The sequence below is a fragment of the Littorina saxatilis genome, linkage group LG5 (genome assembly GCF_037325665.1).
Source record: "Littorina saxatilis isolate snail1 linkage group LG5, US_GU_Lsax_2.0, whole genome shotgun sequence".
In the NCBI taxonomy this organism is placed as follows: Eukaryota; Metazoa; Mollusca; class Gastropoda; order Littorinimorpha; family Littorinidae; genus Littorina; species Littorina saxatilis.
In genome coordinates this window covers 2,212,571-2,225,845 of record NC_090249.1, presented here as the reverse complement: position 1 = coordinate 2,225,845, position 13,275 = coordinate 2,212,571, and the positions used below count along the sequence as shown (strand labels likewise).

General features: G+C 41.1%; 3 protein-coding genes across 5 annotated transcripts in view; 1 reads left to right on the top strand and 2 right to left on the bottom strand.

The window, feature by feature from the left end:
* LOC138966057 (glyoxalase domain-containing protein 5-like) overlaps positions 1 to 1,628 on the top strand; it is a 37,465-nt gene extending 35,837 nt beyond the window's left edge. For all 3 annotated transcript variants that reach the window (XM_070338148.1, XM_070338149.1, XM_070338147.1), the window contains exon 4: positions 458 to 1,628. In XM_070338148.1, the coding sequence (XP_070194249.1) occupies positions 458 to 634 (177 nt within the window). In that variant the 3' untranslated portion in view covers positions 635 to 1,628. The remainder of the gene's footprint in view (positions 1 to 457) is intronic.
* The window catches only part of LOC138966065 (O(6)-methylguanine-induced apoptosis 2-like), a 342,886-nt gene that overhangs the window by 184,587 nt on the left and 145,024 nt on the right, over positions 1 to 13,275 (bottom strand). The window lies entirely within an intron of this gene.
* LOC138966064 (uncharacterized) overlaps positions 3,488 to 13,275 on the bottom strand; it is a 12,002-nt gene continuing 2,214 nt past the window's right edge. Inside the window, exons 3-10 of the mRNA XM_070338154.1 lie at positions 13,021 to 13,275; positions 12,234 to 12,452; positions 11,650 to 11,736; positions 10,767 to 10,927; positions 6,713 to 6,917; positions 6,025 to 6,243; positions 5,667 to 5,753; positions 3,488 to 4,673 (exon numbers count right to left, since the gene is read on the bottom strand). The exon at positions 13,021 to 13,275 is cut by the window's right edge and continues 61 nt beyond it. Coding sequence (XP_070194255.1) covers positions 4,564 to 4,673; positions 5,667 to 5,753; positions 6,025 to 6,243; positions 6,713 to 6,917; positions 10,767 to 10,927; positions 11,650 to 11,736; positions 12,234 to 12,452; positions 13,021 to 13,275 — 1,343 coding nt within the window. The 3' untranslated portion in view covers positions 3,488 to 4,563. The remainder of the gene's footprint in view (positions 4,674 to 5,666; positions 5,754 to 6,024; positions 6,244 to 6,712; positions 6,918 to 10,766; positions 10,928 to 11,649; positions 11,737 to 12,233; positions 12,453 to 13,020) is intronic.

The following is a 13,275-nucleotide window of genomic DNA, read 5'->3' as shown; positions in this document are numbered from 1 at the left end:
TTCTTATTATTCTTCAGACCGTCTTTCCAAATCAATGTCCAGACGAGGGGCAGCGTATCTAGATAGAGATGCGCGCTGCTCTCACTTTCTTTTCCATTCAACCAAATATTATCCTACATATTACGTGAGAGAGACCACCCATTACATAACTAAATCATATACTCACACGTGTGTATATTATGTAAATGAGGTCGTGTCAAACAAGTCTGGCAGGGATCTAAACAAAATGCACAGCTCTTAAACAGAATACTACATGCATGGCTTGCTGTGGTTTGTCAGATTTACACTCGTCGCTTTCTCTCGCATTTCAATATTGTTTTAAATAAACTCGTGTAAATCTGACATGACACAGCAAGCCATGTAATATTCTCTATGATTCAACACATACACCATTTTAATTTTTTTAATTTTTTTTTCATTAATCACAGACAATGTTCAACCTTTTTTATGTCGACAGGAGTGCGAGGTTGAAATCCTGGAAGGCCCCGTGGCAAGGACAGGCGCAACAGGCCCCATCAATTCTGTCTACTTTCGCGATCCCGACCACAACCTGATTGAGGTCGCTAACTACGAGGCAGAGGTTGAGCCCAGTTCCAGTTCTGAGAGTAGCGAGGAGAACCGTAGTCAGTGGTGACGGATAAAGGGGGTGTGTGTGGTGAGCTGGAATATACGATTTCCGGAAACAACTCTCTCGGGTTTGTATGGGTTGTGAAAGAGTGAATGCCCTTGCTTTTTACTCGGACAAACATTGGAGGGGCCAATCACTAGCGAGGGGTGTGTCGGACACACATTGGAGGGGCCAATCACTAGCGAGGGGTGTGTCGGACACACATTGGGGGGCCAATCACTAGCGAGGCGTGTGTCGGACACAAATTGGAGGGGCTAATCACTAGCGAGGGGTGTGTCGGACACACGGGGACAGGAGCACGTGTCAAGTTATTTGTCAGAGGAAAAGCAAGGGCATTCACTCTCTCACAACCAATACAACCCCGACGGAGTTATTTCCGACAATTGTCTATTGAGATAACACTGAGTCATTGGGGAACCTTGTTTTGTTTGTTTGTTTGTTTGTTTATTTTGTGTATTCTTGCATCAGTGTTGGACCAAAGAGATGTATGTCTTGAATGTTTCCCGACTTCATGATAAACCATTATATGTAAAGTTCCGTGTACGTGCCTCAAATGTGCCTGGAGATTAAATAAATTGCCAATTCAATGTGCATACATTGTTTGTTTATTTGTTTCTCTGTCTGTTTATATTCAGCATTGATTAATTGATGTACCCTTCTGTAATCGTTTGACACATTTAATATTGAGGTATACGGGAAAATATCCCTGTACGATAATGTTTAAGGCGTTACCGTATAGTGTTAAAACTTTAATGGCCACAGAATTATGGAGATATTTTGTTTTGTTTCCAATTTCGAATCAAAAGTGTGCTTAATTCGAGCTTTTTCTATGAATACGAACCTTTTTTGGGAGTAGAAAAGTTTGAAGGTTTTTCTTTATCAATATTTTAATATCCAGCTGGTATGAGGTGTTTTTCTCCGCTTTAAAGGTACTTCCCGTCCCGTGCAAACCCTTGTGTAAACCCTTGTGTAAACCCTTGTGTAAACCCTTGTGTAAACCCTTGTGTAAACCAAAAACAAATTTTGATTGCCTCGCTTGTGTCTTCTGAGCGAGTTCCTTGAACAATTTCTCAGAGAAGTTTAATATCTGTATCATAAGCGGTTGTCTCTTTGTCCACTTACCGTTCTTGTTTTTAAATCTGAATTTTGGAACGTTTGCAATTTTTGGATTTTTCCTTGAGTAAACCACCACTGATCAGATTTCACTTGGAAATATGCCCCAGATTAACAACCTTCTTCTTCTTGTCGTTCGCTGAGATTAACAACCAGGCTGCTTTCTGTGCAGAGGAATTGTTCGTTGAATTCTTTTTGTAGATTGACATGAGTGTCGCAACTAATTCAGCATTTTCGTTTTTCAATTTGTACAAAACGCCGCCAGGCTGTTGATGTGTACCCCCCGCGGGTTAGGGGGAAGAATTTACCCGATGCTCCCCAGCATGTCGTAAGAGGCGACTAACGGATTCTGTTTCTCCTTTTACCCTTGTTAAGTGTTTCTTGTATAGAATATAGTCAATTTTTGTAAAGATTTTAGTCAAGCAGTATGTAAGAAATGTTAAGTCCTTTGTACTGGAAACTTGCATTCTCCCAGTAAGGTAATATATTGTACTACGTTGCAAGCCCCTGGAGCAAATTTTTGATTAGTGCTTTTGTGAACAAGAAACAATTGACAAGTGGCTCTATCCCATCTCCCCCCCTTTCCCCGTCGCGATATAACCTTCGTGGTTGAAAACGACGTTAAACACCAAATAAAGAAAGAAAGATGTTGATGTGTGGTAGGCGTCCAAGTGGAAAGATGCCCTTAGCGAGTGTAAAAACCTGAAAAGATCTGTGGTAGTTGACATGATAGTTTACATGGGAATGGGCTATTTTTAAAGGCACACTTCTTCTAGTTCGGCTCACCAGCTCAGATCTGGACACGCCTTTACATGAAGAGCGATCAGTGTGGTGCTTTCTCTGCACAGTGAGCATTGCTTTATGACTTCATTTCGTAAAAGCAATCTGTGCCTTTTAAGTGTTTTTTGTTGTTGTAATTAATCAAAAATTGTGAACCCCACACAGCAAGTAATCGGGGTGTTGATTTTTGGTATGTTACCAAGTGGGGTGATCGTCTTATCTCGTGTACATGCCTGGGGGGTGGTCGTCTTATCTCGTGTAAATGCCTGGCCTGAGGTGGTTAGGCGAACTGTTTTTACGAGATCTTTACTTTCTTTATTTGGTGTTTAACGTCGTTTTCAACCACGAAGGTTATATCGCGACGGTTTTACGAGATGGAGTGCGCCTTTAATTAAGTGTGTATGCTCTGTAATGCTGCCTAAGGAATGATAATGACCAAAAGAAGAGAATATTGTATTGATATGTAAAAGATTAATGCTGGTGTGAACAATTTCATCCTTAAAAAACATGAATCGAGTTTTTCATAACGTAGGACCCTATGTGCACGTTGTATTCGCCTGTTGATGCTTGTGAATCAAGATTATACTAATAAAGCTTACACCAAGGTCTTAGAGTTTCGTTGAGTTGATTTTGTGACTGTTATAGCGCATACGTTTTTGTCATTTACTTTGTTTGCTCTGTTACAAAGCCGCGAAGCTGTCTGTGACGTTAATTTAAAAGCATACTTCACAAATGGTCAACGTCGCAAATATGCATGTCTCGCAACTGACGACAAAACATTCGAAATCATTATCTCTTCCTTTGTTGTTGTTGTTGTGGTTGTGGTTGTGGTGGTTGTTGTGTTGGTGTTGGTGTTGTTGTTGTTGTTGTTGTTAATATACTATGCTTTCTTTATTTTTTCTCTATTTTCTAAAAGTCTCACGCGCAAGTGCGCAAACGCTCACATTTCAACACGGAAGATGGCTAGGTTATTATTATGTATTTAGTTTTTGCAATGTTGACGTTGATAGCCTACATGAAACAGAAACATAAAAACACCAAACACGTATACACAAGTTTCACTCATTTACAACCCGTTTTCGCCACTTGTTTCTATGTAATCCTCAGACTCAGCAGTCATATTAGAGCAATGGAAGATGAAGATAACTGTTTGGCCGTGTCACAATCATGAATTTTCAGTCGTGTTGCGGTTTTCTGAACTCCATAATTTTGAAAGAAAAAAAACACACACTAAAAAACAACACTTTCTGCTGAGGAAAGTGACTTAGGGTCAATCTTGACAAGTGATCCGCAACATGACAATAAATTCATCATAAAGACACGTCTTTATACAAGTAATTCGACACCACAGACTAACACATACTTCATTTTGAAACTTATATCAAGACACAAAAACAAAAAACAAGCAATCAATTACCACCACAGGATACATAACACTAACTAGCACTATGAGGGATAAGTAAGCCCTTTGCATGTGACACAAATATACACGTTAAGAAGAGTAAACAAAACTAGTTACAAAGAACAAACTTCAAACATCAATTCAGACAATTTCACGCAGACGAGATAACATTTAAACTCTTTCAGAACGATATAAAGTATGAATACAGTAACTGTCTTTAATATTCTTAACATTATGGTATTACTGTACCAGATAAATGTGCCTATAGACTGAATAATCTGCCATCGGCCATCACTTTGAAGTAAAATTTAAACCCGAATTTGACATGACACGTTAGTATAAGAATATCCCGTGACAATGATTTTATGCTGTTTTTCCCAAATCTGAAAGAAAGGTTTCCTTGACGAGTTTTGTATTCATGAATCACTGAAATTGTCATTACTTGTGTGCACGCATTTCAACTTCCTTTTGTGGCTTACATTTTCCTTTCTTCGAAGACTAGTAAAATGTATTCAGGCTCTACACAATTCCGGAAGAGTGTAGATATATGCATCAACAGACAATTTTTCTTTCATTTCTTAAGCGAACATGAGAGTAAGAAGTACATGTTCCTTCATTTATGATCCAGCAGCATTCATGTCTAGGCGAGCCTGCCCTTGTTTTTGTTTCGCACGGCCTCTTTGGCGTCCAGGAACAGGGCGTCCACATACTCCAGGGGCGTGCAGCCCTCTCTGTAGTAGCTGATGATTCCTACAGCAATCAAAAAGCGAAAGAGTTGGTGAAGAAAGACATGCGAGAATATTGCTATTCTGATAGACATGTGGGCGAATTCGGGGGTTATGATTGGAAAGTCTCACACAGCCCTATTTCGATCAATTGTCCCTATCGCTACGCTGAAAACACGACAGCTGTTAATACTTTCGGATTCATTTCGTAAAGTAGAGCATAGACCATTTATCCTGGACCGCCAACTAGCTCTCTCTCCGCTCTTTCTCTCTATTACGAGGAAGCGGCCTCTCGCATTTAGGAACCTACGCTTACAAGCCTTTCAGAAATCACGGGGACGTGATATCTGGTGTCGATTGTAAACATGGACGAAGTTGCCGAGGTAAGTTCTGAAAATACTAAAATAAACTCAGCAAAAGTGCATATGGAACATGTTTTTCGATGAGTTTTGTTAAGTTTAGTTTGGAGTTTTGGAAAATCCAGTTCATTGTCACATCCCATTGTCACAAATAACTGGAGCGTGCTTTCTTTTCACTGTCTTCGAATCGCTGGCCTTTCAAACCGGACGCGACGCGCCCCTGAAAGTCGAGAGTCGAAACCTCGAAGGGTCACGTGACGAGTTGGCGGTCCAGGCTATTTGGTCTATGAGTAGAGTAACGTATTCAAGGGCTGTCCTGTTGATTATTTGAAGCAGTTTTTGAGATTTGTGAATAACGTGACAAATTGAAACAGAATATTGGTGTAATTTTAAATACTTTCTGGTAAGATATGACAGGGGGAAAGACGTACACGTTCTGTTTTCTTGATTATGACTGGTATTTGGTGTTATTCTACTTACCAAGTAAACAGAAATATGTTAAAAATTTGAAAAAAAATTAAAAAAAGCTACTTTAGTTTCATTTTCATCCACCAAATAACACAAAAGGTTTAACCAGAGAACAAACAAACATTCTAACAAAGGCACTCAGACTCTGTACTTGCATATCGATGTTCATGAAGACAATGCAAGTTGCTTACCTTCGTCAATTTTGAGACAGTTCACGACAGTAGAGGGCGCTATCTGTTTGGATTCGCCGTCACAGATCATGGCGTCGATCTTGTGACCTGTAGGAAGAAAACATTTCACGTACTGAAATAAAGACGGAGAATAGTTCAATACAAAACGACAGTGCTTAAAAATATTTAGTTTAACGTTAAACCATCCAATTTTTTCGGAAGATTTTACTGAACCATTTTCTTTGCCCCAATCCCATTTTTTCCGTGAATAAAAAACATATTTGGTGAAGTCGACAGCAAAATTGCAGGTTTAAATTGCAGTGGATTTTGAGCTATATGAATGTACAAGGCTAAAGTTCAACATGACAGTATTTCTTACCGAGAGTGTCCACCACCATGGTGTGATGAATGCTGTCGTCGCCGCCGCTGATGTTGGCGGAAGTCACGGCGACAGGTCCCGCGAGACTAACGATGTAGGCAAGAGCGCCGCAGTCAGGGACCCGGATGCAGATACTGTCTTTGTTGCCGAGACACATGGCGGCCTCGCCGAGACCCAGTTTCTGCAGCCAATCCCCTTTTGGGACAACACAGCTGATTCCTGGAAAATAAGGTTTCGAGATGAAAAGTGTTAAACAAGATTGAAATACCCTTTGACTTGGTACTATTAAAAAAAATTAAAAAAGGAAAGAAAAAAGAATGTCCGCCCAAATAGAGTGAGGAGGCGGTTAGATCCGTGTTTCATTGTAATGAGATGACGATTTCACTTGTATTTTATTAACTTTCTTGAACCAGCCTTTTTCAGTTGCAGAATCACTCACACGGAAAGAAAGATATCTTAACAGACAGCTTGTTCCCTTCATTCGTTGCTGTTTTAAATACAAAACATTGTGGTGACCTTACCACCAGGGGAGTATCTCCTCATGAAGCCCCACAGCAGCTGACTGAAGCCCGAGCTAGCTGATAGCAGTCACAGAATCACTCACACGGAAAGAAAGCTATGCTTTTACCGAAAGCACGTTCCTTTCATTAATTACGGTTTTAAATACAAAACATCAAAGTGACGTTACCACCAGGGTAGCATCTCCGCATGAAGTCCCACAGCAGCTGACTGAAGGGAGGGTCAGCCTCAGCTAGCTGGTCCAGCGTGGACAGACACAGACAGATGGGTTTCTCCGCGGGCCGGCCCTTCACGTGGTAGAGACGGGTGATGGATTCCGGGTGCCTGCATGAGGCGGCCAGGGCGTACACCGTGTCTGTGGGTACCCCGACAACCTGTGGACAAAGGTCAAAGTAAGCTTTCTTTTTGGTTATGACCAGATGTATAGGGGTCCCGGTAGCTAGGTTGGTAGAGCACTGGACTTGTGATTCGCGGGTCACAGGCTCGAATCCGGGCCATAACCGACACGGGTCAACTTAATGTGTTGTCTCAGAGACGGTATCCATGTTCCACCCCCGTGTCACCACTGTGGCACGTAAAAGACCTCGGCCCATTCTTCCATAAATGCAGATGGCTGATTACGCATGCACGCACCTGAGTAGCGCGACTCTTTTGCTGCTAGCTTTCCACTGGGAGGGAAGCGGTCCGAAATTCACAGCAATGGGACGATAACGTAAAGTAAAAGTAAATGATTTCAGTATCAGACAGGCAGAGAGTAATTATAATTTTTCCATAGACACAAATTATAGTTGCGTGTCTAATTATGGAGATGAGTCAATTAAAGACGAACTTTTAACATGTCCATTGCTTGCAACGAAACAAATTTATCTTTCAAATTGATTTATCGACAGGCTTTGTCCTGCTACGTTAACCGTTGACAGGAGCTGCAGAAGCAGATCATAACCAAGTTTAAGCAAAGACTTACATGGTATTACATGTATTAGGCGTGACAGATTCAAACAACGCAAAGACAAAGTTTGACTGGAAGCCGTTCTGTGTGAACTAGTGCATTTGGATTGACAATATCATGAGCTGTTTGGGCAGGGTTAAAAATAAATCAAAGCTTTGGTGTCTTTACACTTTTCTCGTTGTTTACTTGAGTATCTATTGCTTCCTTCTTCCTCCCTCTTGAAGTTCTCTGTTCCTCCTTTGTATCTGACTTATCCTAAAGTGCTATCTCAACACATTTACAGCTGGCTTTCCTTTGTATCTGACTTATCCTAAAGTGCTATCTCAACACATTTACAGTTGGCTTTCCTTTGTATCTGACTTATCCTAAAGTGCTATCTCAACACATTTACAGCTGGCTTTCCTTTGTATCTGACTTATCCTAAAGTGCTATCTCAACACATTTACAGTTGGCTTTCCTTTGTATCTGACTTATCCTAAAGTGCTATCTCAACACATTTACAGTTGGCTTTCCTTTGTATCTGACTTATCCTAAAGTGCTATCTTAACACATTTACAGCTGGCTTTCCTTTGTATCTGACTTATCCTAAAGTGCTATCTTAACACATTTACAGCTGGCTTTCCTTTGTATCTGACTTATCCTAAAGTGCTATCTTAACACATTTACAGCTGGCTTTCCTTTGTATCTGACTTATCCTAAAGTGCTATCTCAACACATTTACAGCTGGCTTTCCTTTGTATCTGACTTATCCTAAAGTGCTATCTCAACACATTCACACTTGGCTTTCCTTTGTATCTGACTTATCCTAAAGTGCTATCTCAACACATTTACACTTGGCTTTCATTTGTATCTGACTTATCCTAAAGTGCTATCTCAACACATTTACACTTGGCTTTCCTTTGTATCTGACTTATCCTAAGTGCTATCTCAACACATTTACAGCTGGCTTTCCTTTGTATCTGACTTATCCTAAAGTGCTATCTTAACACATTTACAGCTGGCTTTCCTTTGTATCTGACTTATCCTAAAGTGCTATCTCAACACATTTACAGTTGGCTTTCCTTTGTATCTGACTTATCCTAAAGTGCTATCTCAACACATTTACACTTGGCTTTCCTTTGTATCTGACTTATCCTAAAGTGCTATCTCAACACATTTACAGCTGGCTTTCCTTTGTATCTGACTTATCCTAAAGTGCTATCTCAACACATTTACAGCTGGCTTTCCTTTGTATCTGACTTATCCTAAAGTGCTATCTCAACACATTTACAGCTGGCTTTCCTTTGTATCTGACTTATCCTAAAGTGCTATCTTAACACATTTACAGCTGGCTTTCCTTTGTATCTGACTTATCCTAAAGTGCTATCTTAACACATTTACAGCTGGCTTTCCTTTGTATCTGACTTATCCTAAAGTGCTATCTTAACACATTTACAGCTGGCTTTCCTTTGTATCTGACTTATCCTAAAGTGCTATCTTAACACATTTACAGCTGGCTTTCCTTTGTATCTGACTTATCCTAAAGTGCTATCTTAACACATTTACACTTGGCTTTCCTTTGTATCTGACTTATCCTAAAGTGCTATCTCAACACATTTACAGCTGGCTTTCCTTTGTATCTGACTTATCCTAAAGTGCTATCTTAACACATTTACAGCTGGCTTTCCTTTGTATCTGACTTATCCTAAGTGCTATCTCAACACATTTACAGTTGGCTTTCCTTTGTATCTGACTTATCCTAAAGTGCTATCTCAACACATTTACAGCTGGCTTTCCTTTGTATCTGACTTATCCTAAAGTGCTATCTCAACACATTTACAGTTGGCTTTCCTTTGTATCTGACTTATCCTAAAGTGCTATCTCAACACATTTACACTTGGCTTTCATTTGTATCTGACTTATCCTAAAGTGCTATCTCAACACATTTACACTTGGCTTTCCTTTGTATCTGACTTATCCTAAGTGCTATCTCAACACATTTACAGTTGGCTTTCCTTTGTATCTGACTTATCCTAAAGTGCTATCTCAACACATTTACACTTGGCTTTCCTTTGTATCTGACTTATCCTAAAGTGCTATCTCAACACATTTACACTTGGCTTTCCTTTGAAACCTTTTGGAACCGAGTGCACGAACCACAAAGATCACCTTTGGAGGCAAAGCCAGTCAAACTTGATGGCCCTATAAAAACTGCCATGGGTAGCTAGGCAAAGGTTCCCAAGAGCACACAAGGTCACAACAACAGTCAGACCTCATCATAGCTACTCCACATTTCACTGGTGTAATGTCTTCCAACGTACTAAAAACAAGTCGCGTAAGGCGAAAATACAATATTTAGTCAAGTAGCTGCCATTTTTCAGCAAGACCGTATACTCGTAGCATCGTCAGTCCACCGCTCATGGCAAAGGCAGTGAAATTGACAAGAAGAGCGGGGTAGTAGTTGCGCTAAGAAGGATAGCACGCTTTTCTGTACCTCTCTTTGTTTTAACTTTCTGAGCGTGTTTTTAATCCAAACATATCATATCTATATGTTTTTGGAATCAGGAACCGACAAGGAATAAGATGAAAGTGTTTTTAAATTGATTTGGACAATTTAATTTTGATAATAATTTTTATATATTTAATTTTCAGAGCTTGTTTTTAATCCGAATATAACATATTTATATGTTTTTGGAATCAGCAAATAATGGAGAATAAGATAAACGTAAATTTGGATCGTTTTATAAATTTTTATTTTTTTTTACAATTTTCAGATTTTTAATGACCAAAGTCATTAATTAATTTTTAAGCCACCAAGCTGAAATGCAATACCGAACCCCGGGCTTCGTCGAAGATTACTTGACCAAAATTTCAACCAATTTGGTTGAAAAATGAGGGCGTGACAGTGCCGCCTCAACTTTCACGAAAAGCCGGATATGACGTCATCAAAGACATTTATCAAAAAAATGAAAAAAACGTTCGGGGATTTCATACCCAGGAACTCTCATGTCAAATTTCATAAAGATCGGTCCAGTAGTTTAGTCTGAATCGCTCTACACACACACACACACACACACACACACAGACACACACACACACACACACACACGCACATACACCACGACCCTCGTTTCGATTCCCCCTCGATGTTAAAATATTTAGTCAAAACTTGACTAAATATAAAAACGTTGAGCTACTATAAATAGCCCACGCGTTGGCAGGGAGACGACTCTATCAATGCAGAACAACTGCCCGTGGCAAAGGGGGACTACTGCGTCATCCTCTCACACTTTACCTTGCCCTCCTGGAGAAGCCTGGCAGCTTTTTGAAGGTTGGACGCCTTGTGGGAGTCGAGCAGGGGGCATGGAGGGAAGATCTTGCCCGACTTGGCTTCCTCAAACAGCTGGTTCACGTAGGCGATGGGCGTGCACCCCTCACGGAAGTACGTAATCACGCCTGCGCAGTGAAGGGCACGTTTGAAAAGTAACGGTCAGAAAAATAGAAAATAAATCTTCTTTTTTGTTCTCTTTTTTGTTCTTTTTTTTTTTTTTTGGGGGGGGGGCGTCGTGCATAACTTTGAAGATCAACTCAAAGGCACAGTCCTTCAAGTGAAAACAGTACCGCTCACCGTCTCAGATCTGCCCATGCTTTACATGGGATTAGACAGTCTCTCCGCTAACTTGGTCACCGACAATCAACATCCCCACTGCTTCATGTGCACAGTTAAGTTTTCATTTCGTGTGTTGTTGTTTTGTGTATGTATGTTTTGGTGTGTATTGCGTGAATTATATACTCTTAAAGACCACTCTGCACTGAAAGCGTTTAGGCTGGTGATTGTTGGTATGTCTCCAAGTGGAGGTATGGTCTGATACCCTGTAAACTGAGCCAGGCCAGATCTGACATAATGATCGGAATCGTTCACAAAAGGGCTAATGGTCGATGTCTGTTGACATTCACCACAGAAGGTGAGATTTAATTTGAAGACACCGTGTGTATGGCTTTTTGGGGGGATCCTTTCAAGGCCAAGCAATCATCGACGTTCAAGAGCATGATAAATCCTACAATTTCTTTAATCTTCTTAGATATCCTCTTCGCCTTTTCTAAATCAAAATATAAAGCCGTGTCGTCAACAGGACATTAAGTGTAGAAGCCACCTTTCAGTTGTCCAGCTTACTAACCTTCATTGATCTTGGCGCAGTTCACGACAGTAGAGGGCGCAATTTGTTTGGACTCGCCGTCGCAGACCATGGCGTCGATCCTGTGACCTGTACAACACGATCATCAGTGCAAATACATTCTTGCGGACAAAAATACCTGCAGATGGTTCCTGAATCCCGCAAGAGGGTTCATAAAGTTAAGTAACCACAGTTTGGAAGTTTGCCATAAGGAACCATGTCATAAGATAGTTATTATGTTTATCGTTGACAGGTTATACGTTAGCATTATTTTACGCCTGGAAGTAAATGTAGTTATCCACTTGTATGACTCTTGTTAACAAAACTCCATGTGAAATCGGGGTACCAGTAACTGCTGAATAGACGATTTTCGGAAATAACTCCGTCGGGTTTGTATAGGTTGTCGAAGAGTGAATACCCTTACGTTTCCTCTGACAAACATTGGAGGGGCCAATCACTGGCGCGGGTGTGTCTGACACACGTGGACAAGGAGCACGTGTTGAAAGCTTGCCTCACTGAAAGCAAGAGTATTCACTCTTTCACAAACCCAACAGAGTTATTTCTGGAGTTCGTCTATTCATTCTCACCCAAGGTATTGACGACCATGTCGTGATGGATGCTGTCCTCGCCGCCGCTGATGTTAGCGGAGGTGATGGCAACGGGACCGGTGATGCTGACGATGTAGGCTAGGGCGCCGCAGTCTGGCACCCTGATGCAGATGCTTTCCTTGTTGCCTAGCAACTTGGCGGCTTCGCCCAGGCCCAGTCGCTGCAGCCACTCTCCTTTAGGAACGACGCAGCTGATACCTGTGTTATGGGGTGAGATGTGGAAAGAAATATAATACGTGTTTTTGGGTTTGACAATCGAACGCCATTATAGAAACACGAAAGTACCCAGCATGCTTTCACCGAAAGCTGCGTACGGCTGCCTAAATGGTTGGGTAAAAACGGTCATACACGTAAAAAGCCGTGGGAGTTTCAGCCTATAAACGAAGAAGAAGAAGAAGAACGCCATTATGTTTGACGCCTGATTCGAACTGTCACGCTTTAATTTGGAGATCTTTTATACTTGTTTTTTTCATTTCTCAAGCATACTCTTGCCAACTTATTATTTTTACAATATACAAAAAGCCCTCATGCAAAGCATTTAGCCCACCATTTCTTTAAAAAAAAAGTGTGTGCCGAAGGTGAAAAAAAAGTAGATGTCATATTTGCAGCAGCGAGTGGGAAATATGTGTTGACTAACATTGTTTTTTTATCATCATGTCTTTAAATTAGTTGTTTTATAAGCTACCGAATGGTTACGTATGTAATACTTGAAATACTTGCTTACACAAAATGTCTAACATTATTACACATCACAACACACACAAACCTCCAGGGTAGCATTTCCTCATGAAGTCCCACAGCAAAGCACTGAAGGGCGGTTTGGCGGCCTCCAGCTGGTCCAGCGTGGACAGACACAGACAGATGGGTTTCTCCGGGGGCCGGCCCTTCACGTGGTAGAGACGGGTAATGGATTCCGGGTGCCTGCATGAGGCGGCCAGAGCGTAGACCGTGTCAGTGGGAACCCCGACAACCTTGCCCACTGTGAGCAAGCCGGCGGCCTTCTGTAGGCTAGAGGCCTTGT